This window comes from Anomaloglossus baeobatrachus, chromosome 5 (assembly GCF_048569485.1).
Source record: "Anomaloglossus baeobatrachus isolate aAnoBae1 chromosome 5, aAnoBae1.hap1, whole genome shotgun sequence".
Taxonomy (NCBI): domain Eukaryota; kingdom Metazoa; phylum Chordata; class Amphibia; order Anura; family Aromobatidae; genus Anomaloglossus; species Anomaloglossus baeobatrachus.
This window is the reverse complement of record NC_134357.1, coordinates 260,710,842-260,737,485: the sequence shown is the minus strand read 5'-3', so window position 1 is coordinate 260,737,485 and position 26,644 is coordinate 260,710,842. Positions and strand designations below refer to the sequence as shown.

Sequence of the window (26,644 nt, the reverse complement as noted above, 5' to 3'; positions counted from 1 at the left end):
CATCCCTGCTCCTATAGGGTACAGCTTAGCAACTGGGGAGGTGGGAGGAGCCATCTGAGAGCAGACAAAGGGAGGAAGGTCAAGTTTAGTTAGTTCAAGAGAGAGCAGAGTCGAAGTTGGAGAGAGAGTGGTGAAGGAGGAGGAGGCCTGCCGGAGGCAGGCAAGGAGGAGAAGAGAAAGGAAAAGAGCTCCAAGTCAGTCAGGAGCTGAGAAACAGAAAGAGACGCTTCCTGGTGAAGATCCTGGGACTCAGAGGGTCCAGGTGACACCACGTAGAGAACAGAAGGAGTCGCAGGGCCACGGGCAGTCTGTATAGCTGTCCAGGGCAGTTTAGAGCTGCGGTGGCCTGTTCCACAAGAACATCGGTGGAGGGATCAAGCTGCGACAGGGGACGGTCCCTAGAGACTGGAGGAGTGCAAAGATCATCTCCAAACAGTAAAAACCGAGGCCCAGGGAACGTTGTAGACTCCCCGGGCCAGAACCCATAGCAGAACTTCCAGAAAAGGGGTAATCAGCCGACAGGTGACCCCCCAGCCTGGAGGCTGTAGTGGAGGCCAAGCCAGGTTTATCCTATCAAAGGCAAGGCTAAGGAAGACAGCAGAAGATAGAGACACTAAGAGAAGGGTACCGGCTTTTACTCTCAGAATCACTCAGAAACGGCGGAGGTCCCTGACAGTGGTCCCAGCAGTCCAAGGGTCCCCGGGACCCGACAAGAATTGTGAGTAAAGAACTTGAACTGCACCCTTGGAGTGGTCTCTGTTATTTCAGCTGCATAGACATTCACAAGCACCAACTGTGCCCCGGGCATTGCTCCACCTGTGGGGAGCAGTACCACCATTGCTGCCATAACATCATCCCGGTGGCCTCACACAGCAGCGGCGGCTTAATAGCCACATACCACAGGTGGCGTCACGAACACAACCTTTATTCAGCAAGCCACATATTCTACTGACACCCACCAGGGCCACGGAGCCGGGCCCAGCCACCACTGACTACCACCGGACTAGTCCGGCCCGGCACCGGGTGTCCCATAGCCCTGGGGTGGGCGAGTCATACCCCCAAATGCCAGGCTGAATGCGAGTCCCAATCCGGCCTTGGGCGGCTCGTATGCTTTGTGATAATGACATATGTCCATACAAGCACTCTGCAACGCACCTTACACAAGTCTGGAATTGTGGCCCGAAAAAAGGTAAAGAAGCCTGGACTTCAATATCATTATAAGAAGCGAAGTCTCGAGTTTGCAAGCAAGTACAAAAAGTGAACAGTAGAAGATAGGAAACGGGTAATTTGGAGAGATGAAACAAAAGTCAATAGACTAGGCTCTGATAGGTGGAAATGGATTTGGAAGAAACAAGGAAAAAAGGGGCTAACGGATCGAGAAATTGAAGGAACAGTCAAGTGCAGTTGAGGAAGCCTGATGATATGGGATTGTCTCACAGCCAAAGGCATTTGATGCTTGGCCAGGATTCATGGTGGTCTCAATGATGAACTATATGTGAGTACCCTACAAAACAAATTAATTGATACACTGGAGTACTATGGGTTTGAAAGCACAAAATAGTGTTCCAGCAGCACAACGACCCAAAGCATATGTCGAGATTGGTGAAGAAATATTTCAATGACAATGAATAGAGGTGCTGGATTAGCCCCACAGTCCCCAGACCTCAACGCATACAAACACTTGTGGGTAGACTTGAAGAAAAAGCTGTATACATACCCAAGTGAGTCGACCAGTATGCACCAACATTGGAAACATGTAGAAGAGACCTGGGATCAGATATCAGCTGACACATGCTTGAATATGATTGAGAGCATGCTCAAAAGGATTCAGGAATTGTTGAAAGCGAAAAGTGGATTTACAAAATATTAACAAAATATTGAAAATTAAAATTTAGATTTTTAGGGGCAAAACAGTAACAATGCAGTGACATGACAAGAATCTGTATAACTAATCATATGCTAAATAGTTGCAAGCCAAATTTCTGTATGAGATAGGCAAGATGATTGTCTATAAAATGAAGGGGTTTTTTTTCCACCTGTCTTGATTTTGGCAGTTGGTGGCTGTTCACTTTCAGCCATCAAGCCCTGTCCAAAGGCTATTTATTTGATGCAGCATTTCCTTGGGCCTGTCCCGCCCACAGCCAAGATTCAGTCATGGGTACAGGATTGAAAAGCACCAGGTAAGTGCTGCTAAAAACAGTTCTACTATTTCATATGTGAGGCCGTATGGCACATTTTAAATACAAAATATTTTAGAGTAGGACTGCCCCAAAGAGGTTTGCCAAAAATCTCATTTATAATAGTACAGTTTGGAATTTTGCACATCTTATAATACATGCCATTTTGAGTTTAGCTGGCTTTCTTGTTTTATTTTGTTTTGGTTTTTTTTATATATATAAAATGAAGGTCGTATCACGCTCAAAGCTGTACTGGATGGTGAGATATGGAGCCTGAAAAAAAAAGATGAATTAAAACATTGTTACCCTTTTGCTTATCACTGTACCTTGAAGTTGCATGCAAGAAGCCATTACAGCCCAATAGGAGTCTAGATGTTTATTAGGTTTACTGGTGACCCATCAGACAAATTATCTCTCTTACTAAAAGCCCATTTAGATGGCCAATTTTAGCCTATTTAAATACTACTTAGCCCTCATATAGGCCCTGAGATTGCCCCCCATTAAAACTGCTATAATGACCCCATTAAACAGCCATACTGACAACTATGTCAACTGAAGAAAAACCTATCCCCCTGGGATTTTAACTGACATATGGCTTGCATATCTAAGTGTCAAAGGTAGCAGCTGCATTCTTACTTGATTACTTCTGCATCAGATAAAAGGTGTCGATTGCTGACTAGAGACATTCAAGGCACCATCATTCTTGGGGTGCATGCTTTTGGTTCCCAGACCTAGCAATACCACTAATAACATTATATCAGTGCCACTGCAATAGTTACCTCTGCCACTATTAATCAGTTGAGTGGGTCTCTTGACTGGAAACTCTGCTCTGGAAACAGTTGAGGTTTTCAGGCTGACATGAACATTAAAGTGGTTGTATAGCCTCTATACTAAATTTACATGTTGGCAGGGATAGTTTTAATATAAAAAAAAATAGGCATACTAACCTACTTTGACCTTCCATGGATATAATGCAGGGTGCAATAGAGGTCTACGCTGAGACTGGAAAGTATGAATTCATATTTTTAGTCTGATGACCGTTACATTCCTGTCCTGGTGCAGACCACTTGAGTTCCCTGTGTTGGATATAAATAGGTTAGTGCAAGTAGGTTTCCCTGATTTTTAATATTTGGAAACCATCACTGCCCCCTATAAATTTGGCGTAGAAGTTGGACAACCCTTTTAAAGTTGGCCAAACCTGCCTAAATAATCTAGAAAGGCAAACTATCTTATTAGTATAGAAGCCTCAAGATAACAGACCTAGTATATTGAATGTCAGTGCCTGATCCGTTTGTTCTCAAGGAACATAAGAAGATTCCAGAAGTGCCTGACAGCAGCTTACTCCCCTGTACCCAATAAAACCACACATATGAATGGCAGAACCAAGCATACTTGTGTGTGGGATAGTCAGGAGGAATACCTGTCAGCAGGGGCGTAACGATAGTGGTCGCAGCGATCACGACTGAGCCCAGACGTACAGGAAGAGCCCGCCGGCCCCAGTACCTGTTTCAGCTGGATGTGCTTCCGACGGCGCACATCCAGCTGATAAACATCACTGCACAGAGACCCATCAGGACCCTGAACTGCTATGTATCAGCCACTGCTTAAGGCAATGAATATTCGCTGCACCCCATGCCCATAATCCAGGCCATCAGGAGCAGAGACTGCAGCTGACCGCATTGTAAGTGGGTGTGCTGCGCATTACAGTGATGTCATGCGCATTGCCACTTACATGCTGGTCCATTGTGGCATGCCATCATCAGATAATCATCACCAAGCGAATGGAGGGATAGTGAGTATAAACGTTTATTTTTATTACTGTCTGAAGCGCCTGGGAATATCATGTGTACTAGGATGCGGCCAGGATGGGGACATCTATACTAGTATGGGACCATGATGGGGACATATGTACCAGGATGGGGATATATATACCAGGATGGGACCATTATGGGGACATCTATACCAGAATGGACCCATGATGGGGACATATATACCAGGATGGGTACATATATATCAGGATGGGGCCAGGATGTGGACATATACCAGGATGGGCCTTGATGGGGCCATATATTCCAGTATACAGCTATGATGAGGTTATGTACCAGGATGGGGGACATATTTACCAGGAAGTGGCCCAGGCTTGGGGACATTAGTACAGGATGGGGGTCAGGACTACACAATGAAGGGGAAGGGGGGGTCAACTCGTATGTGTTTATAGGATTTAGAATGCTACAATGGCCCCTACATCTGATCAGCATGTGTGTGCAGGGGGGATCCAAGTTTAAACTTGCACCTGAGCACATCAAACTCTAGTTACGCCACAGTATGTCAGTGACCAAGCGTTTGTCCAACAACTATTGAAGGTGACAACTTTGGAAAAACCTTCTGATAGAGCATTGAAGCCAAAGCAACTCTTCCAAAAGCAAGACTTCAAGGTCAATGGTTTTTGCCATTTGGGTTTTGCACTGCAAAGCTGAGTTTTTGACCAAAGTTCTGCAACAAAAAGGCAGCATTTTGAACAGCATAGTGCGGTCTAGAAAACCAAATTCCCATAGACTTTGCTTGAAAAGCAGAACACAACCATTTTGGCATTAAACGCTGCAGTTGAAAAAGCAACAAAAAAGCAGGTAAAAAGCAGGTAAAAAGCAAAGTGCGGACATAGCCTTACTGAGTGGAGTGTTTATTTTTAGATTTAATGACTGTGGATGCTGCTATCTATGTTCTTCTATATCTTTTGTTTGGTTTCCTGGTAAAGCCTGCTTTACACGTTAAGATTAAGCGTACGATATCGTATGCGATCGTAAACGCCCCCATCGTATGTGCGGCACGTTCAATTTGTTGAACGTGTTGCACAAACGATTATTTGCTGTCACACGTACTTACCCTTCCATATGACCTCGATGTGGGTGGCGAACGTCCACTTCCTGAAGTGGGAGGGACGTTCGGCGTCACATCGACGTCACGCAGCAGCCGGCCAATAGAAGCGGAGGGGCGGAGCTGAGCGGGACGTAAACATCCTGCCCACCTTCTTCCTTCCGCATTGCCGGCGGGAGCTGCGGGACGCAGGTAAGATCTGTTCATCGTTCCCGGGGTGTCACACACTGCGATGTGTGCTACCTCGGGAACATTGAACAACCTCACGTTCAATTTTTAGCAGTTGAACGACGTGCATGCTATGAATGTTTTAACGTTCAATCACAATCGCACGTAGCTGTCACACGCTACAATATAACTTACAATGCCGGATGTGCGTCACTTACGACGTGATCCCGCCGACACATCGTAAGATATATTGTAACGTGTAAAGCCCGCTTTACTCTACTAAAACATGGCTATGGGCAGTCACTCCAGATTAGCTGCATGGGCTAAAGTGAGTCTGGGGTAGTCTGCAACCCACCGCCTATTTCATGACAGATTACTGCTGCATCCCTGCCTCTTGCAATTCTGTCTGTTCTATAAGATTTCCGTTTTCTTCAAGATAGCAACAGAGGAACCATCAACCTTCATGACTTTTCTACTATTTCCTTATTACTCATGTTAAATACTATGTGAACTTAAACACACATGGATATTATGAAAGTGAATTGCATTAATATACTATGTTTCACGGTTTTTCATGCTGTTTTTATTTTATGGTCTTCAACGGCCTAACTAGAGGACTGCTACTTTCTAGATATTATGGATAAATAAATGCTGTTATTATGGTTCATACTATTTAGAGTTTCCCCAAACTATAAAAGACTCTGTAGTTTGGATTAAAGAGGTCGTTCACTGCTTTTTCATTGTTGGTCTATCAATATCTGATCATTGGGGGTGCTACATAAATATAAAAGTGGTGGCCAGCCTCTACAAAGGTCACGTAAGGCAGCCAAATTTCTATACTAGTTAAACTTTGTATTGGAGCCATTTATGGAGGGTAGAGGAACCTGTATGCAGCTCAGCCACAGTGAATGTGCCAGATAGTCATATTCCATAGCTTTCTTTCTAGTTGCATCTTGTTTGCATGTATTTTAATCCCGCTGTTATAAACCTGCATACAATCTGCTGTGATATTTTTAGCTTTCCCAACATAGCAGTTTACACGACTAGCCATATATGTGATCTCTCAGTAATGGAGTCCTGGTTTAAAATCCAATCAAGGATAAAATTCATGTGGTTTTCTTTGCTTGTCTTATTCACTAGTGCCTAAAACTATTCATGTTCTAGTGACTTGTTTACCAATATCCTAAAATTTGATAATTCATCACACTATTTTCTACATTTTTTGTTTCCTGCAGTGACCTACAATTCTCTAGCCTCAAACCTGAAGAATCCAACCTAGTCAATGAAGTCTGGGCATTTGGTGGGAATCCACTTGCTGAACATTGTATTAGTCACTGCATCAAGAATTTTCCCAGTATTTGCGCAAGAAGATTAGGGGTTGGGAAGCCTGTTGCTTGGACAATGAGTGAACAATCTGCCGAAATGCGTATGGGGTTCACCGAAAAAAAATACAGGAATCAAGGAGTGTTTCGTACAATGATAACTCAATTGACACATAAATTAAATTCCAAGGGAAGTCCACTCTACTGCCATGTAGCGCCAGACAATATGAGCAGCCAAGCAGCTACTCGTGGCGCAGGATTTCCATTGGCTGGAAGATGGCAACAGTGGAAGTTTCAACCCTCATGATTTTTTTCTGTATTTCTAAACTACTCATGTTAAATACTGTAAGAACATGATCACACATGGAGATTATTAAATGTGTCGTACAATGATATAATATGCTATAATACACTATGTTCTATGTATTGGCCTGGTTGAAACTGTGGTCTTTAGCAGCCTAACTAAAGTTCTATGTGTACCAGAATACTATGCGTAATGGTCCCAATCTTACCACTGTACTCTTGCACATTCTGCTTTTCTCAGGGCTGGTTTTTAGGGTGGGCAAAAAGTACAGTTGCATAGAAACCTTGAACCGTGAACCTTTTCCAGATCAAGCCATGTGTATTGGTAAAAAAATGTAAGTGGCAAAAGAGGTTGTACTGGGATAAATCTGGATTAAGCAGTGACGATCTCATAAAGAAAGCTGGGATGTCAATGATGTACCCTCATAAGAAATGTTGCATGTTGCTTTAAAAAAGTGAATACCTCCAATAATATACTACAAAAAACAAAAACTGACCTGCACATTCAAATAAATGTGAACACGTGCGAGCTGCTATGACTACACATAACACAAATCAGCCCCAGGGTGTGTTTTTAATTAGTACTGGATAATATCTGACGATAAATTTGTAGATTTTAGGTCCAGAAGAGGCATGAAATAAGAAAGGGTCTCATCAAAGAAGGATAACCTTGTCGTGGTTGATGGGCTCACATGAATTAGCCAATTTGTGAGGTAAGAACCTTCATTTCTAAGTATAATCCATATAGAATAATGCAGTTTAAATTTCATATATTCTATGTTGGCATATATTTTAGCGATTACAGAGCTTCTGTATTCTTTTGTTTGTGTTTCGTGTAATTATAGCAGCTCGCTCCTGTTCACATTTATTTGGATATGCCAGTCTGTTTTTTTCATGTAATTTAACTAGCCTGGTGAACTATGTAAAAAAAATAGAAACCAAACCAGAATTGCTGTGTTTTTGCCACATTGCCTGAAAAAACTCAATCAAAATACAATCTAAATGTCAAATGAATACAAGAATTATGCCACTAAAAACTTAAGTTTGTTGAAAAAACCAAGTGTTCACAAAGCGTTGAATACATGTGGCACCCCAGTGGTCCGGTCGCCACAGTAGGGTTGCCCTCCTCACAGGGGGTGATGTTATGCCTGGAAGCAAGAAGGGGGTCCCCCCACGCTAGGTACCACCATCTGCTAATGCTTCCTGACTCCACTCCAGAAGGGGGAGCTCTAAAACCTCGTTTAAGGGGCGCTTCCCTATAAATTCTGGCCTGGGGGAGGAGTTAGGGAGAGAGACGAGCCTGCCGTGCTCGGCGACCGGAGTGACTGAAGGGCTCATCTCAGGGAAGTGAAGGGCTAGAGAGAGAAGTCAAGAAAAGCCTAGGGAGCGGAGTGGTGACTGAGCTCACCCCAGAGCAGAGTGCTAGAAACATTACGCTGGAGTCCTTGGTTGTTCGGGTACTGAAGTCCCAGCAGCTGGATCCGAAGGGCAGGAGACTGCATGTTTTCTGGCCACACAAAACGCCTGGTGGCACAGATGCATACTAGGGCCCGGAGCCGCTACAAGAAGAGCTGCACCTGTAAAAGGCTTGTGCCGCCTGGCATACGGGTAAGAAACTGTACCAACACGAGGAAGAGGGCCACAGCATAGCTTTAAGCAGCAGGGACCTACACGGGACAGCGCAGAAGGAAGGCCTCCGCACCCACCTAACTAGGTGGGTCCCCAATTGCTTCCAGGCTGCCCGTATCTCTGGTACCATCTGAACTAGTTTCCCTGGCCTGCACCATTCACTACCAAGTAAAAAGGTAAAGGAAACAACAGTCCCTGTGTCGTCCAGTTATTGGCTGCGTCTTCGGTCCTGCACCCCAACGTTATTTCCTCCATCATAGCCTATACCGGTTGCCCTGGGCCCTGCTCCACCTGTGGGGAGCTGTACCATCATTGCTGCAACACCATCTGCCCCAGCGGTCCCATCCAGCAGCGTCGGCCATGCATTGCCGAATATCACAGGTGATGTCACGACTCAACCCCTGTAAATATCTCTCATTTAACGACACCACCAGGGTCACGGAGTCGGGCCCTGCTGCTGTGACTTCCCAACAGAACCGGCCCGATCCCGAGTGTCCCACGGCCCTGGTGGGCGTGTTAGATGAAACACAAAAACTTTTTTTTTTTAACGAAACTAGTTTTTTTGTAAAAAAAACTAGACCAGATTAGCTGTTTTTAGTCATATTGTGTAATGCCCATGCCGGCGTTCTCGTATTCTCCTGCTCCCCTCCCCCAGCGAGGTCGCCAATTTTCTCATTTGTCCATGGGTTCTGCAGCAGTGGTCCCATCCTCGTCCTATGCTGCAGCCTTATGGAGCGTCTGTACTCCTGACAGACTCCAGGCCTTGGCCTGTATGGCATGCCCGCAGCCATGCCCCCTTTCTTAAAGGGCTAGCGTCTTCTTAACCCAGAAGTGCCTCCCAGGTCAGCTGGGAGGTTGCAGGTATTTAAAGCAACTCTGGCCTTTTGAGAGTTGCCTGGGCAATGAGTAAAGGCCGCTTTACACACAGCGACATCGCTAACGCAATGTCGTTGGGGGTCACGGAATTCGTGACGCACATCCGGCCTCAGCAACGTCGTTGCGAGTGAAACGTACGAGCGACCGCTAACGAGCAAAAATACTCACCTTATCGTTGCTCGTTGACACGCTGTCCAGTTCCCAAATATCGTTGCTGTTGCAGGACGCAGGTTGTTCGTCATTCCTGCGGCAGCACACATCGATATGTGTGACACGGCAAGAACGAGGAACCTCACCATACCTGCGGCCGCACGCAATGAGGAAGGAAGGAGGTGGGCGGGATGTTCGTCCCGCTCATCTCCGCCCCTCCGCTTCGATTGGGCGGCCGCTTAGTGACATCGCTGTGACGCCAAATGAACCGCCCCCTTAGAAAGGAGGCGGTTCGCCGGTCACAGCGACGTCGCTAGACAGGTAAGAAGTGTGACGGGGACTAGCGATGTTGTGCGCCACGGGCAGCGATTTGCCCATGACACACAACCGTCGGGTGCGTGTAAAGCGGCCTTTAGAGTTAGATTCATTGTTGTAGTTAGGTTCCTTAGCACTGTGCTGCTGCCGCTATCTCATTGTGCTACCTCTGTTTGCTGATACCTGTTTGCATTACAGAGTGCTGTTACTGGATTATCTATCCTGCTGCTGCTACAAGCTGCCATGTCAGCCATGATAACCACTGCCGCAAAGTATCCTCACCAGCTGCTGTTGTATCCATCAGTCCATCCAGCCATACTGCATGGATCCCCTACACCCGCTGCTGCAAAGTATCCTCACCAGCTACAGCTGCCGTATCCATCCGTCCATCCAGCCATGCACTCCAGACAAATCCTTGACTTCAGCTGCTGCTGTGATCTACATCAGAGACTGTTGCTCCTGTAATCCTGGGGCCAGCTGTCACAGAACCAGTCTTCCCAGTGGCACCCGGGCTTGCACCTGTCGTGTAACACCACTTCTACCATCAGGGGCTCTGGAGAAGACCAGGTGCAGGTTCGTGGTTAAGCCCCTCAAGGTTATCTGTGTACTGTGGCCCAGTGGGTTGACTATCATCTCGGCTCGCCCGGAGAGCATAACATATTGCCTTAAAAAAATGGGAAGAAAAGGTGATCAAAATGTCATCCTAAAATACTGCCAGTCAAAATCACCCCTCGTCCTGTGTAAAACAAGCCCTCAAACATCTTCAGCGATGAAAAAATAAAAAACTGTGGCTTAATATAGCAACACTTTTTTTTCTTAAAATAAGGGATTTTATTGTACTAAAGTAATAAAATATAATATATATATATATATATAATCACTGATATAATTGTGCACATAAACCTCAAATTATAACATTATCATGTTGTTTAACCCACCTCATGAAAAATAAAATACAAACTACCGACAGAACAGCTTGGGTTTTTTATTGATCTTGGCACCAAAAATGTCATAAAAACTGATCGAAACAGTAAAATGTCCTCCAAAATAATAGCAATGAAAACCATAATTTGTCCACAAAGAGAATCCCTGAGTACATAAGAAATAGGTGTCAAAAAGTTCCATGAAAAAAAATGATGAAACACAGTCCATTTTTCGTACAAAATCCTGACGTCTGAATGTAGTCTTATCCACCTAATGTTCCGGAAACATAAATGCAGGGATAAACTATTATTCCAACATAAAGTGCACAAGTGGGAAATGTTAATTATTAACCAACTAACTGTAGTACCCGGCGTTGCCCGGGATAGTAACTGTCTCTCTGTCTCTCTCCCAGTCTCTGTCTGTGTGTCGCTGTCTGTCTGTCTCTCTGTCTGTCTCTTTCCTTGTCTGTCTGTCTGGCTCTCTCTGTGTCTGTCACTATGTGTGTGTCTGTCTGTTTCTCTCTTTGCCCGTCTGTCTCTTTGCCCCTCTGTCTCTTTGCCCCTCTGTCTCTTTGCCCAGCTGTCTCTTTGCCCAGCTGTCTCTTTTCCCAGCTGTCTCTTTGCCCGGCTGTCTCTTTGCCTGGCTGTCTTTTTCCACGGCTGTCTCTTTCCCCGGCTGTCTTTTTCCCCGTCTGTCTCTTTCCAGGGCTGTCTCTTTGCCCGGCTGTCTCTTTGCACGGCTGTCTCTTTCCTCGTCTGTCTCTTTCCAGGGCTGTCTCTTTGCCTGGTCTGTCTCTTTGCCCGTCTGTCTCTTTGCCCGGTCTGTCTCTTTCTAGGTCTGCCTCTTTCTAGGTCTGTCTCTTTGCTCGGCTGTCTCTTTGCCCGGCTGTCTCTTTGCCCGCTTTCTCTTTCCCGGTCTGTCTGTTTCCTGGTCTGTCTCTTTCCCGGTCAGTCTCTTTGCCTGGTCTGTCTCTTTGCCCATCTGTCTCTGTCTGTCTCTTTCCACGTATGTCTCTGTCTGTGTCTCTGTCTCTTTCGGTCTCTCTTTATCTGTCTCCCGACAGACATCTTATTTCCTCACACATAAGCTTCTTATACTAACAGTTTATTTTGTTCCTATAGCAACTACTGACAGTTGCTATTTATAGCCTGTAGCTCCCACCTCCATTCAGTTTAATAGAGGCAGGATTTTTGGAGAGTAAGTGTAAATCGCAGGGATAAATTTTCTTGCACAAACATAGTCTATGACGTTCCCTGAGTCACATGGAGTGTCTGTGCAAAATTTCGTGATTGTTAATGCGATGGTGCGGACTCTTTTAGTGGACATACATACATACACACACACACATACACTCAGCTTTATATATTAGATTTGTGTGGTATCACTATCTATTTTAGGGCTCATTTCGATGTGTACTGCCCATGTCCTCCACTGATTGCACACAGCGAGCACATGCACCCATTATATCGAATGTGACACTGCCTATGGATGATTTTCCATATGGACCAACAGTCTGCGGGGAAAGATTTTGCATCCTGCAGTACTTTTGTCCCATTCCCGGACCAGACTAGGGCATGTAACGTACAGTCAGCCTCTGAAATCAATCATTATGCACAAGGAATCCATCTTTGCACCATGTTAGCCAGTAGATAGAAAATTATTAAAATTTGAGAATCTAATTGTAATATTTTTCTATGCATATTCAGGAAGACGTCCGCCGTGTTTGTTTGGCCTTCTGAATATGGCTTTAAAGGGAATCTTTCACCAGGTTTTTGCCACCTAATCTGAGAGCAGGATAATATAGAGGCAGATATCCTGATTTTTTTGATGTGTCACTTACTGGGCTGCTTAGTGTAGTTTTGATAATATCACTGATTAATCAGCAGAAGATTATTATTAGAGGACTACTTGCCCTGCTGCCAGGTAGTCCAGCATATCCATGATCTCTGATTAACCCTGCCTCACTTCTGATTAACAGCTTCTGTGTACACTATATATGGGCAGAAAGTGGTCAATTAGTGGTGTAAGTGGGGTTATAGAGCTCCACATTCAAAGAGGTGGTAGATCTGCAACAGAGAAAACACTGATTTTATCAAAATGACAGCAAACAGCCCAATAAGTGACACATCGCTGGAATCAGGGTCTCTGTCTCTACATCATGCTGTTCTCAGATGGGAGAGCAAAAACCTGGTGACAGATTCCCTTTAAGGGCAGACACATTAAAATTTTGAAAAGTTCAATTTTTTTTTATTGTTTTATGATTAACATAAAGTAAAATGTATCATTAAAAAAATTACTCCAGCATTTTTTTTATTTCCCAGATGGAGTGGTGCTTGAAATTTAAGTCCCCTGCCTCCTGTCTTATATTCGCCTTCTGTTGCCTTCATCCTTTTCCAGCATTACTGCATTCGGTCTGCAGTGAAAAGTGACTAAAGCGGGCTTTACACGCTGCGACATCGCTAATGCGGAGTCGTTGGGGTCACGGAATTTGTGACGCACATCCGGCCGCATTAGCGATGCCGTTGCGTGTGACACCGATAAGCGATTTTGCATCGTTGCAAAAACGTGCAAAATCGCTAATCGGCGACATGGGGGTCCATTCTTAAAAATCGTTACTGCAGCAGTAACGAAGTTGTTCCTCGTTCCTGCGGCAGCACACATCGCTGCGTGTGACGCCGCAGGAACGAGGAAGCTCCCCTTACCTGCCTCCCGGCCGCTATGTGGAAGGAAGGAGGTGGGCGGGATGTTACGTCCCGCTCAGCTCCGCCCCTCCGCTGCTATTGGGCGGTGGTTCAGTGAAGCTTCAGTGACGTCGCTGTGACGCCGCACGGACCGCCCCCTTTTAAAAGGAGGCGGTTCGCCCGTCACAGCGACGTCGCCGGACAGGTAAGTATGTGTGACGGCTGTTGTGCGACACGGGCAGCGATTTCCCCGTGTCGCGCAACAGATGGGGGCGGGTACCCACACTAGCGATATCGGGACCGATATCGCAGTGTGTAAAGTAGCCTTAACAGTGTTTCATGAAGCGTGTCGGAGGTCACAACTCAATGCAACTCTATGGGAGCCTCGTTCTGGCTCTCATAGAGATACATTGGGAGCTTGTGATGTAACTTCTGACTTCTGGGACTGAAGAGGCGTTGGTGCGAGGTGAAGCTCCCAGAAGGTGAGTAAATAACAGGGCACGGGGCTTACATTTAAAGCACCACTCCAGCGGTGGAAAAGAAAAAACAAAACTGGCACTTTAAAAAATAGTCTTTGAATCACTTTGATATGTAAAAGTGCGTCTTTGATATAGAGCCGCGTCCTAACATCCCAAATGGGCCACACTATTAAGGGGTTAAGGAAAACTAATAGTTAATCCTGTAGCTGCAGAAGGGAGGAGAGCAAATCTTTCCCCTTAGCATGAACGCCTATAAAGTAAATGATTGACCGTCCCGGTGTGGGGGCCTAGTGAGGGACAGAATGCACGAGCTTTAACACTATGTAACATAACTCTGCAGCACATCCCACTTCCCATTAGAGCCAGAATTTCCCCTCTCTTGGCCCTGTAGCTCCAGATCTAGTGCTGAAGATAATATTGCAGTCGGCAACAAAGTGATCCGAGGAAAAGTACGAAGATCTGGGAGAAGGTACGTAGTATTCAATGTGTTTACTGCATACCTCAGCTATATGGTAAAGAGGAACCTACATATAGCGAGGATTAGGAAGCTGATAACACTAGATCTGTCTGAGAGATGCCACCTTCCTCATCAACAAATACCAGCCAAGTTTTAAAAAGGGGCCTGGATTTGTGGGGCACGGCTTAGCAGGAGCGTGATGTTTTTGGGAGGAAGATTGCATGAATGATATGAAGCTAAACCTTTGTAATCATTCTGTGGATCTAAGTGGTAAATCTTATGATGTTCAAACATCTGATCAGATCCATAACATACATTTGATGGATCCTCCAGGTGACGGCACACATACAGGGTCTGATAGAGACAGAAAAGGGATCTTGGGCAAGAACATTATATGGGAGGTAGTGGTAGCCCTTCTTGCCTCTTGAGCCCCTGTGCGGCCGTACAGGCTGCACCAATATGTCCACCCCTGGTCTGATAAGTCTGGCCGTCAGCCATAAATCTGTATCTATTGGAATTTCTTGGCATCCGGGCACTGTCTATCCAGAATCTGGTTTAGTATCTGAATGAATTGTGGTGTCTGATCTGAAGTCTGGGTTTATGTTGGGAGGTGTATCTATTTAGTGGGTCTGGAGTAAAGGGGTCTGCTCTAAGGTTTGGATTTATTGAGGGCTCTGAATTTATTTAGATGGTATAGTCTGGGGTCTGTATTAATTTGGGGTTTTATTCTGGGATTTGTTTAGAAACCTGGCTGATGTTTTAACTATTTTAGGTACTTTGATTTCTGAATTAATTTTAGGGGGTCTGGTCTGACGTCTGAACATATTTAGGGAGTCTGGGCTACGGTTTGTATTTCTGTAGAGGTCAGTGTCTGATCAGGTATTTTCAAGTCTCTTCTGAGGTCTCAATTAAAGGGGTTGTCGATTACTTTGATTTTGATGGCCTGTCCTTGGGATAAGTCATCAGCATCAGATTGGTAAGAGTGGGACAATCCACACTATCATTGATCAGCTGCTCCCAGTGGTGTATGTGATCAGTTGCGCAGGACAGCTCTGCTGTGCAGCTCCACAACTGATCACTTCTAGCCGCTGCCAGCACTAGGAACAGTTAAGTGTCACAACCTTATCGATCTGACATGGATTACCTATCCAATAGGCCACCGATATAAAAGTACAGGACTACCTTTTTGAATTTAGGGTTTATTTTATTTTAGGATCTGAGCAAAGGTCTACATCAATTTCCAGGTCTCTTCTGGGGTCTGACTGCTTCCCTGGTCATATTCTGTACTTATTACTTATGCAAGTTTTAGTTTGGGTGTTACTATTTGTTTATGTGTTTTCTACCTTCTCCCCCCAGATTTCAACCCTGAAAGCTACCACTGGAAGCCGCATTTCAGAGCGGAAGGACAACTGTGAAGCCCCACAGGTGTTGTGTAGCGGTGCATTACCTTTAGGACTCCACGTGATGGGACGGTTCTGGTCACAGGTAGGGAACCTTCTTGGGATGGTCGTGACGCCACTCTCAGAATTGCGGTCAGTGGAGACCGCCACTGCAGATTAAGGGATGCCTGGGGCTGATGGTGGGTGCAGTCAGTTGTAATAGCCTCCTGAGAGTGAGGCAAGTCCCAGGGCCCTGTGTAGAAGTGTGAGGCGCAGAATAACTCAACACAAACAGAATGTCTTTCAGGGGTTTTACTCACTGTTGATGGCAGGGTGAGTAACCCGGGCATAGCTGGGATGAACCAGGCTGGAACCAGGTGTCCTTCCGGCTGACTGGTGAGGGTGGCTACTGACTCGCCTTCCTTAGCCCTTTGGTGGTTTGTGGTAACCCCGACTTGCAATCCCTACGGGGGTCACCCAGGGAAGTTACTGCTCCCCTTGTTTCGGCCCGTTTGCTTGTAGCCTGGACCAGGTCACTCCGGCTGCTTGCCTCCTGTGAGCTATGGGCCCTCATTCTGCTACGTGGCTGCGGACTCTGTGGTGTTGTCTTGGGGGTTTGAAGTGCCCCCTCAGGCAGGTTTGGCAGAAGAAAGGTGGATCTATCCCTGCACTGGGACCTGTTACCCATTTGGGCCTGGTTACTCCCTGGCAGTCCCCTTACTTTGCCACCCCGTTTCTCTCTCTAGCTTTGGGTGCATTTCGGGCGGCACTACCAGGTGACCGGTCTTCCCCGTCAGTAGTCACTGCGCGGACGCTGTTAGACTGCCACAGCTCCAGGATCTGCTTTTGCTCTCCCTGAGCTGCGCACTAAACCCGCTCACTTGTGGGTTCTGCACTTCTGCTCTCTCTGAGCTCCACACACTAACTAACTCAGCTGACTCCTCTTTTCTTCCTTTCCCCACTCGTGCCTGCCTATGCCACCTAGCAACCAGGCTCTCTATCACACCCCTTGAGTGGACATGGAGGCCACACCCCCTCCTGGAAACTCTCAGGAGTCCTCCCTAAGGTACATGTGTGAGAACTGATTACTATGCGCCTGTGTAACCACACCTCGGTCAGCCTTCTGGATTACCTGTATTGCACTGCCCCCAGCATGGGTGCAGTACTCAGTGGTGCCTGACCAGGTCAGGGGCGCCACATTCCCCCTTAGTTATCACCAGCAGTCCTCGGGCTGCAAGACAACATTTTAAAATGCATAAAACAGTAAAACATTTAAAACATTTTAAAACCACCAGGTACCATTCATCGCCACCCTCCACCCACAAGTCCGTTAACCCACCCAAAACCCTCTCAGGAGGTAGGTCACCGGTCCTTTTGGTAACCAGGTATGGGCCATCTGCTTCCAGACCTTTCCCCCAATCTTCCTCTCCCGTCGGCCGCGCCTTCAGCCACTTCTGGCAGGATGTAGAGGCGGCCTCCACAGTTGGTGCTGACCAGGTACCCTCTTTGTGGTGGAGAGCCAGGCCCCATAAACAGGCATGCTCCCTGGTTGCAAGCGAGCCAGGCCCCATAAACAGGCTGGCTCTGGTGGTGGTACCTCTGGGTACCTCTGTACACTGCGAGAGTTTGTGGCTGTAGCCAGTTCATAGCCTTAAGGTTCATTGGTTAAAGTGCAAAAGGGTTTCTCACATAAGTTCATGTGGGCACATGCTTGAACTTGTAAACGTTGCAAAACTGTACTTTAACTTGCTGTACTTCTTACTTTACTTTACATGGACTTTGCTCCTTCTTCCTCCTCACCAGGGCTTGGGCCTGTAGGGCTGTGGCACCTGTCGTCATCATCTGTAGTGGTTTCATTAATGAGTTCTTTGTATTTTCTTTCCTCTTCTTCTGTGTCTGTTTCTTTTTCTCTTTCTTTATCTTGTAGTGTTGAGACAGCAGGGTTACTGCAGGGATTTCTGGGACATGGTGTAACATCTATTCTAGTGCGTACCATCCGCGTTCTCCTTGGTGTTTGGTGAATTCTACCAGGTCTCCCATATACAGATTTCTTCCTGGATGTCCTCTGGGCAGGTGTGCTCTAATGTCTCTCCTGCTTACAAAGATGCCTTCTTTCATGCCAGATGCAACTATGAAGCCATATCCTGATTTCAAGCTGAAGTCTTCTACAACTCCATGACAAAGGGGTCCTCTGACCTGGGATTTAGCTCTCCTTAATGACTGCTTCTCCTCCAAGTCTCTGGCTGTTACTTCGTCTTTTCTATCTGGAGATTTCTGTGCAGGGAAAAACTTTGTTCTGCTATGGCGCCGTGTCTTTCAGGCTGGATTCTGCTGGGTTGCTACTTCACTGCTTGCAGGCTCCCAGGTGATGTATTTACTGGTCATGTAGACAGTCAGCTCTTCAGTAGAGGGTGTCGGGCTCCCCTCCCAGCGAGAATACAGCAGCATTTCTGGCTCTGGGCATGGATCCACTGCTGATGGCTCTGGGGTCAGCTCCTCAGCCTTCTGGCCTCCCCTCCCCCTTAGTTCTTCTGAGCACTCCTCTTATGGCAGCGCTGGGGATGGATTTTCATCAGCAGGCCAGGGCGGTGGGCTCTTTGCCTCAGACATCACTGAGGACACTCTGGGTGAGCGCCAGGGGAGCAGATAGCGGTCCACCATCTCTTTGGGGAACCGCGCCTCCAAGTCCTCTTTAAACTTCAGGTACTCAGGACCTGCTCTTCCTGGCGGAAACATGGGACCCGGTTCCTTAGACTGGGGAGCGGTGTCTGCTCTGGCCTTACAGGCCGGGGTAGATAGCTGTACAGCCTTGGCTTGGTGGGCCACGCCCTGCGTGGCGGCGGCCTGGTCTTGGCGGGCCGCACCCAGCATGGCAGCGGCCTGGTCTTGGCGGGCCGCGACCAGCATGGCGGCGGCCTGGTCTGTGCGGGCCGAACCTGGCATGGCGGCGGCCTGGATCAGCGACGCTGTTGCAGCTGGTTCTTGGCGAGCCGGGCAGGGGATCGCCTTTGCGGTCTCAATCAGGGTCGCAGCCAGAGTCTCAGCGGGCATCGCTGCTGTGGTCGGTTCTTGGCGGGCCGGGCTGGGCGTTGCTGCGGCAGTCTGGGCTTGGCGGGTCGCACCAGCCGTGGCTGTGGCCTGGTTTGGAGTCGCTCCTGCGGCGTGGATCAGCGTTGCGGCTGCGGCGGGATCTTGGCGGGCCGCACCTGGCGTGGCTGCGGCCTGGATCGGTGTCGCTTCTGCGGTGGGGATGGATGTCGCTTCTGCGGTATGGATTGGCGTCGCTGCTGCGGCGAGATCTTGGCGGGCTGAGCCTGGCGTGGCTGCGGCCTGGGCTTGGCGGGCCGCACCTGGCGTGGCTGCGGCCTGGTTCAGCGTCGCCGCGCTGGGCGTCCTTCCAGGGACCGCAGGCATGGCATCGGGGGTCGGGGCGCTCCAGTGGGTAGGGGCAACACAGGACTCACCCGTCGGTAGCATCATCGGGGTCTGAGTCGTCGCCGCCCGGTGTGGCACTCGTCGTGCGGTTCCCTTCTCGTAGGCCCGAACCGCTGCAGCCATCTCCAGAAGCTCCGTGCGTCCCTCTCTGATCTGCCGTACGATCCTGGCCTCCAGTCGGTCGCAGAACTGGGCAAGCTCCCAATACCACCAGGCAGCGGAGCCTGGCTCTGGGTCTCTGCGTTCAGACGCCATCTCTTCTGCGTCTCCTTCTGCACGATCTCCCAGCAGCAGACTTGCCGCTCCTTCTAGAAGCAGGCTTTTGATGTTGCTCAGCAGCAGGTTTGTAACTTCCTCTTGCAGTTTTTCCTTTAGTAGCAGACTTTCGTTTTCTCCTTTTTCTTCCACCAGCCTTGTACTTCGCCTCCGGGTAAGGTCAGAGCTCCTTCCATCACACCCGAGGTCAGTACGCTGCAGGGGTTCTCTTTCTGCTTCTCGCCACACCTCTTTGTGGGGGGTAACTTCTTCCAGCGCGGGCTTCTGTTGTTTTTCAGCGCGCTTTTCATGGTGACAATATGGCGGCGCTTCCAACTTTTCAAGCGGACCACCCAGGCACATGGTCACCTGTCTTTACAGGTCTAGTCCTTATCCTGTTCTTGATGCCAGAATGTGAAGCCCCACAGGTGTTGTGTAGCGGTGCATTACCTTTAGGGACTCCACGTGATGGGACGGTTCTGGTCACAGGTAGGGAACCTTCTTGGGATGGTCGTGACGCCACTCTCAGAATTGCGGTCAGTGGAGACCGCCACTGCAGATTAAGGGATGCCTGGGGCTGATGGTGGGTGCAGTCAGTTGTAATAGTCTCCTGAGAGTGAGCCAAGCCCCAGGGCCCTGTGTAGAAGTGTGGAACCACAAGGCGCAGAATAACTCAACACAAGCAGAATGTCTTTCAGGGGTTTTACTCACTGTTGATGGCAGGGTGAGTAACCCGGGCGTAGCTGGGATGAACCAGGCTGGAACCAGGTGTCCTTCCGGCTGATTGGTGAGGGTGGCTACTGACTCGCCTTCCTTAGCCCTTTGGTGGTTTGTGGTAGCCCCGACTTGCAGTCCCTACGGGGGTCACCCAGGGAAGTTACTGCTCCCCTCGTTTCGGCCCGTTTGCTTGTAGCCTGGAACAGGTAACTCTGGCTGCTTGCCTCCTATGAGCTATGGGCCCTCACTCTGCTACGTGGCTGCGGACTCTGTGGTGTCTTGGGGGTTTGAAGTGCCCCCTCAGGCAGGTTTGGCAGAAGAAAGGTGGATCTATCCCTGGACTGGGACCTGTTACCCGTTTGGGCCTGGTTACTCCCTGGCAGTCCCCTTACTTTGCCACCCCGTTGCTCTCTCTAGCTTTGGGTGGATTTCGGGCGGCACTACCAGGTGACCGGTCTTCCCCGTCAGTAGTCACTGCGCGGACTGCCACAGCTCCAGGATCTGCTTTTGCTCTCCCTGAGCTGCGCACTAAACCGGCTCACTTGTGGGTTCTGCACTTCTGCTCTCTCTGAGCTCCACACACTAACTAACTCAACCAAAGAAGAAGAACCAAACAATATGGTCACTTAATATATCTTTATTAATGTAAAATTACACACACTTGAATAAAAATAAATATAAAAGACACAGAGCTGTGAACTGGAAAAACGGCGTCAAAACCTACATATCATATGATAACAATATTAATAAGTCATAGTTTTAATCAAACAATAGTACAATAGGGCAAAGGGTAGTATACGGGAATTCAGAGGCTATGCATAGGCGTACTAATTAAATAAATAAATAAATAAATATGGACGTAGAAAAATATATGTATATATAGATAGACATGGAATAAAGTGTCAAGTGCTGAGGGGTTATAGCAGCAATTATATCACAATTTGAAACTATCATCAGCAAAATTTGCAGCTGACAATCAGCAAAAGTTACAGCTACTGACACCCTATAAACACATCATGCATGAATTCCACAAGATACTAAGCCGATGGCCTAAAAATGCAGGTGGGGTATAGAAAAAGGAGGACAGCTCAGATGGTATTAGCCAGAGGGAAAGGAAGATATACTTAAATTTATGTAACATTAAGCAAGTGTCAGAATCGGCACAGTAAAAATGTCAAAGTCAATAGGAAGAAATATTAAGCAATGGTATAATTACCGATGGCCAAGGAGCACAACCTCCTCCTGTTATGCGACGCCTGCCCCGACGCGCGCACGTTTCGTAGCGACTTCCTCAAGGGGGTGGAGTCATTAAGAGATGCCTAGGCTTAAATGTATACACGCGACCAATAAGCGCAGGGATTGTGCGCATGCGTCTTAAGTCGTACTCGTAAGGGGTCACGTGGGGAAGGTGTCAGCGAGTGTCATAGCTGAACCATCAAATCATTGAATAGAAACGGGGAGGTGGGCGTGGAAATACAACATAGAATAGTATAACAAATAGCGGAGCATAGCAAATAACACCTTGGGCCATCCAGACAGGTTTTCATGCATTGCAACATAACAAATTCATGCATGATTAAGTTTTAATATATAGAGAAAGAAATTCGTCTTTAATGCAAACGTCATAATATTATTGTTATTGGTCAGTGTGCATTACGTGATAAGCACGTCATATACTAGGCGGGAACATGCCGTATGTGTCAAATAGGATGCGGAATAATCAGTGCATGTTATACAAAGGGTGAGCAAGAACGGCAAAAGCCGAGCACATATAGAAATCACGTGTGACTGACAATGAAATGGGAGTAGTGTTGAACGGACAAGTAGACCGAGTATTTCATAAAAAGGGGAGGGGGGGGCGTGCTAATAAGGGAAAATGGTGTTGCGTCATAGCTGAATGAATAAATTACCGGACAAAGACAAACGTAATTAATACGTCACAGGCTAGGCGGGAAACATGCCGTACGTGTCAAATAAAGAATAATCCGTGCATGTCATGCAAGGGCGCGGGTGAAAACGCCAATAGCCAAACACATATAGAAAAAACCGCATGTAATTCACAAAAAAGTAGGAATAGTATTAAAAGTGCAAGTAAATAGGATATAAATGAAAACTGGGCGTGCAAGTAGGAGGTCATGTGAGACAAGTGTCAGAACGCGTCATAGCTAGATTAATGGACAGAAGCAAAAAGTGGGCATAAAACAAAGGGATAATAAATTGAGTTGTCTAGTTAGATAAAATGATATATAGATAGATAATTTCAGTGTATATGAAAAGGGTAAATCCCATTAAGGTGATCTAACATAATACAAAAGGACTGATACCGAATAAAAAATAGAATAAGACTAGTGGTTGGGCATATAAGCATATGACTAGGAGTTAGACATATAAATATGTAAATATGACGAAAAAGGGGGGGGGGAAGGGGGGGGGCTATAATGGTCAAGACCAAAATGTGTGAAATGGCTCATACGGCTGATCAAAGTGTCGGGAGAAGGGCGAATCGCCAGAGTGTATAACAGAACTGCAAGAAACTAACATGGAATATAAAATATGATAGTGTTAAATAATGTAAAATGTAATAAATGTGATAAATTTGGGGGCAAGTGACCCTAACCGATCACAAAGGGGATAGATAATAAGGTCCTGAAGGTCAAGACACTATTGTGCAAAAATAGTGAGACATACTAATAATACAAACTATACGCTAAATAAGGACAACACTATAGTCAAAGTTGAAATCCAATAACATTTAAACCTTCATGGTAATATATTATGGTCACAAACAGTGACTCTACATCATCCTATCAATATCGACACAAATGCACTTCAATATACCAAATGATACCATATGGAGTGTCAACCCCAGGACCAAGGAGTAACAGCGCTCGTCCCTATGTGAAAGTGTTGGACAGTGAGGAAAAGGAAGTGACAATCGCAGGGAGTGAAAAGGATCAGAGCGCACATTAAGCCAAGGTGCATGGTTGAATCACACCAAATATAGGCACATTCCACACAATTCAATCTAAACCAATAAACTAATAAACATGTGTGCACGCATATACATCCATATATGCGCGCACACACACACATGCAAATGTGAATAGCGCACAAAACACGGGATGCACACAAGCAAGCATAGTATCAATGACAATAAGGGTAAATCTTAATAAAATAGTACCACTAAAATTAGCACTAAAATTACAGTGTATAGAAAAGAATCAATCTGGTAGATCATCCAGTTTATTCCAAGGATAGTCCAGACATGATGTTGTATTTCCAAATATAGTTATCCAATTTCCCCGACATGTATACATGCAGCAAACTCGAATATTCTCCATCATATATAGTCAGAAGTGCTAAACTGAATAAAAGAAAAAAGAGATATATAGAAATTAAAATCATGAATTAAAATCAATTAAAAACATATAACATGATGGAAAGCTATATAGACTCACTAAGTGGTCACAAAAAGGGAACAAAGCTGAGGTTCTCATTAAGTCCTAGGGGGGATACCGTGTTCAGAGTCCATATCCACTTAGCCTCAAGTCTTGCTAGTTGTTTTTTAACATTCCCACCTCTTATGTGGGGGCAAATATGATCTATCCCCCTCACCAAAAATTGTGACGCATCACAATTATGGTGGAGTTTGAAATGTTTCGGGATAGTCTTTAAAGTGGATATATCAACAATGTCCTTAGCTGCCAAAATTCCGTTGATATGTTCGCGTGTTCTGACTTTAAGTTGGCGAGAGGTAAGGCCAACGTATATCAGTCCACATGGACACGTGGCATAATATACAACAGCCTTAGTGGTGCATGTGATGGAATGTGTGATATTAAAGATTTTATTGGCCTTTGAATCAGTAAATGTTTTGGCCTTAATGATATTCACACATGCAACACAATTCCCACAGGGGGAGCAACCCCAAGGTGGACGATGCTGATCAAGGAAAGTGATAGATCTGTTGGTATAATGGCTTTGAACTAATCTATCACGTAAATTAGTTGACCTCCTGAAGGTAATATTTGGTCTAGTATTAAGGTACTGGGAAAACACTGGATCTGTAGTCAATATTGGCCAGAATCTCTCAAGGCAAGAGTACAGGGAGGAGTGTTGTGAATTAAATTTTGTAATAAACCTCACCTGATTATTTTTGGTTTTGCATGGTTCAGAATTATATAACAAGTTCTGTCTTGGAGTAGATTTAGCTCTATTCAATGCCTTTTTGATTAGTCTGCGACTATAGCCCCTTTCGTGAAATCTCTCGCTAAGTTCAGCAGACTGTTTAATGAAGTCCATATCACTTGAACAAATCCTACGTAAACGCAGGAATTGTCCAACAGGAATAGACCTAATCAAGGCTGGAGGATGCGAAGAACTAGCGTGTAAAAGGGAGTTAGTCGCAGTCTTTTTACGGAAAAGGTCAGTGTGAAGATAATTAAGATTGTCACGTTTCACAATAACATCAAGGAATTCAACAGAATTCCAATCAGCCTGATAGGTGAGATGGATGTTATAATCGTTTATATTCAAGGCTCCCATAAATTGATGTAATTCCTCCTCAGTGTCCTGCCAGATCATGAAGATATCATCGATGTACCGCGTCCAAAAAAGGACGCGGTCCATCGAGGATTCATGATCTGACAGGAAGAGGTCCCTTTCCCACAGACCCAGGAACAGATTTGCATATGAAGGCGCAAAGGCCACCCCCATAGCTGTTCCCTGGGTCTGAAGGAAGAAGGACCCCTTAAAGGTGAAAAACTTGTGTGTTAGTGTGAATTCCAAAAGTTGTAAAATAAATTTCTGCATATTTGGTGAAATTGAGGAGCAACTCATAAAAAACCGAGTGGCTGCAATACCATCCATATGTTTAATGTTTGTGTAGAGGGACTCCACATCGCATGTGACCAAAATTGATTGATCATCGATGTGGAGACCCTCAATTTTCTTTAGAAAATCGTTTGTATCACGAGTATGGGAGGGGAGACATTCAACCAAAGGTTGAAGTTTAGCATCGATAAATTTATTGACATGGTCAAGATAGTTGTTATTACCTGAAATAATTGGACGACCTGGGGGGATTTTACTATTTTTATGAACTTTTGTTAATAAATAAAATGTTGGTATTGTAGGTTCACACACCTGTAATGCTAGAAATAAATCTTTGTTGATGATATTTTCTTCCTTTGCCAATTTCAAAATGCTGAATAACTCAACCTGGAATTTAATTAATGGATTAAAGGTCATTTTTTTTGTAACAGATTGGGTTATTCAATTGTCTAAATGCTTCGGTTTCATACATATCCTTAGGCCAGATCACAACGTTTCCACCCTTGTCGGCAGGTTTAATTACTACATCTGATAACTTCTCAAGATTTTTAATGCTATTATTTTCCATTTGATTAAGATTGTTATTCTTAATGTAACCAGGAATTCTATCGAATTCCTGACTGACAGCTTTTACAAAGAGATCAAGATTTGGGTATGCCGACAATGGTGGAAACTTCGTTGATCTGGTCATAATGCTATTAGGGATCTTACCTCCCTCTGTTGTATTATGTTCCTGAGCCAATTCCTCCAATACGCCTAGCGCCGCCTGTTCAGTCTCTGTGGGGAAAAGAATCGATGTGGAATCATCAGCTCCAGGTCAGGAGCGCTACACAACCACTAGCAGTGGAGTTGAGCATGTTAGTGTGGACATATTTTTCCTTGGATGTAAAAGTTATTCACAGTTTGGAACCAATAAAAAACATTTTTTTTTTCAACTAGGCATTGATTTGTGTAAAATGCTTTTTCTGACCTGCTCCACCAAGCTAACCACCCTGAGAAAACTACTGACAAAAAGCTTCCCGGAATCACTGAAGGTAAGACCATGATATGGGATGGCGTATACATCTAGCTTGGACTAATCCACTTTTTCTGATCCATTATGTAGGTACATGGAGCGGTACATCATATAATCCACAATAACCCCTTCCAGCTTCAAGTGCTTGTGGACAAATGGCCAGAATTTACTTCTGTGATATGTCGCCCTGCCCTGGAAGTGAGTGGACACACAATTGACCCATCAAAACAGAAATTAGGGCTTTGTTTACATTGAGTATCTGCAGATTTGTTTCCTCATAAGTCAATTATTACTACTTACATTTTTTTTTCTTTTCTAGGACATGACAGACGCCTTGGACCATTATTATAACACTTATTTTCTCTTCAGTAAAGATCCACAGAACCTTAGCCAAATGCTCGAAGAACCCAGTGCTATAAACTGGAAGCAGAAGTTACAGATACAAGGTAATAATATTGATCTTAAAGGGTTAATCACAAATGTGAAAATAAATTAATCTGATGTTGAACGAGCGTGTCGCGGGCGGAGGAGGGGACGCTGCGCTCTCCCACTGCTCGGGTCCGGCTGCTGCTGCTGCTGCTCGGTGGTGGCTCGAGCGGTGGGCCGGATCCCGGGGACTCGAGCGGCGTTCCTCGCCCATGAGTGAAAAGGGGGT

General features: G+C 46.0%; 2 protein-coding genes across 3 annotated transcripts in view; both read left to right on the top strand.

Annotated features, from left to right (window-relative positions):
- The window catches only part of LOC142312727 (glycine N-acyltransferase-like), an 83,501-nt gene extending 76,566 nt beyond the window's left edge, over window positions 1-6,935 (top strand). The window contains exon 3 of the mRNA XM_075351715.1: window positions 6,455-6,935. Within this exon, the coding sequence (XP_075207830.1) occupies window positions 6,455-6,848 (394 nt within the window). The 3' untranslated portion in view covers window positions 6,849-6,935. The remainder of the gene's footprint in view (window positions 1-6,454) is intronic.
- Window positions 6,936-14,212: 7,277 nt separating this feature from the next.
- Window positions 14,213-26,644, top strand: part of LOC142309944 (glycine N-acyltransferase-like) — a 52,219-nt gene continuing 39,787 nt past the window's right edge. The window contains exons 1-5 of one of the 2 annotated variants that reach the window (XM_075347415.1): window positions 14,213-14,367; window positions 15,712-15,840; window positions 25,914-26,008; window positions 26,080-26,187; window positions 26,309-26,435. In XM_075347415.1, coding sequence (XP_075203530.1) covers window positions 25,931-26,008; window positions 26,080-26,187; window positions 26,309-26,435 — 313 coding nt within the window. In that variant the 5' untranslated portion in view covers window positions 14,213-14,367; window positions 15,712-15,840; window positions 25,914-25,930. Of the gene's footprint in view, window positions 14,368-15,711; window positions 15,841-19,886; window positions 19,914-25,913; window positions 26,009-26,079; window positions 26,188-26,308; window positions 26,436-26,644 lie in introns of those variants that run through there. The other variant, XM_075347416.1, reaches the window with a different exon arrangement.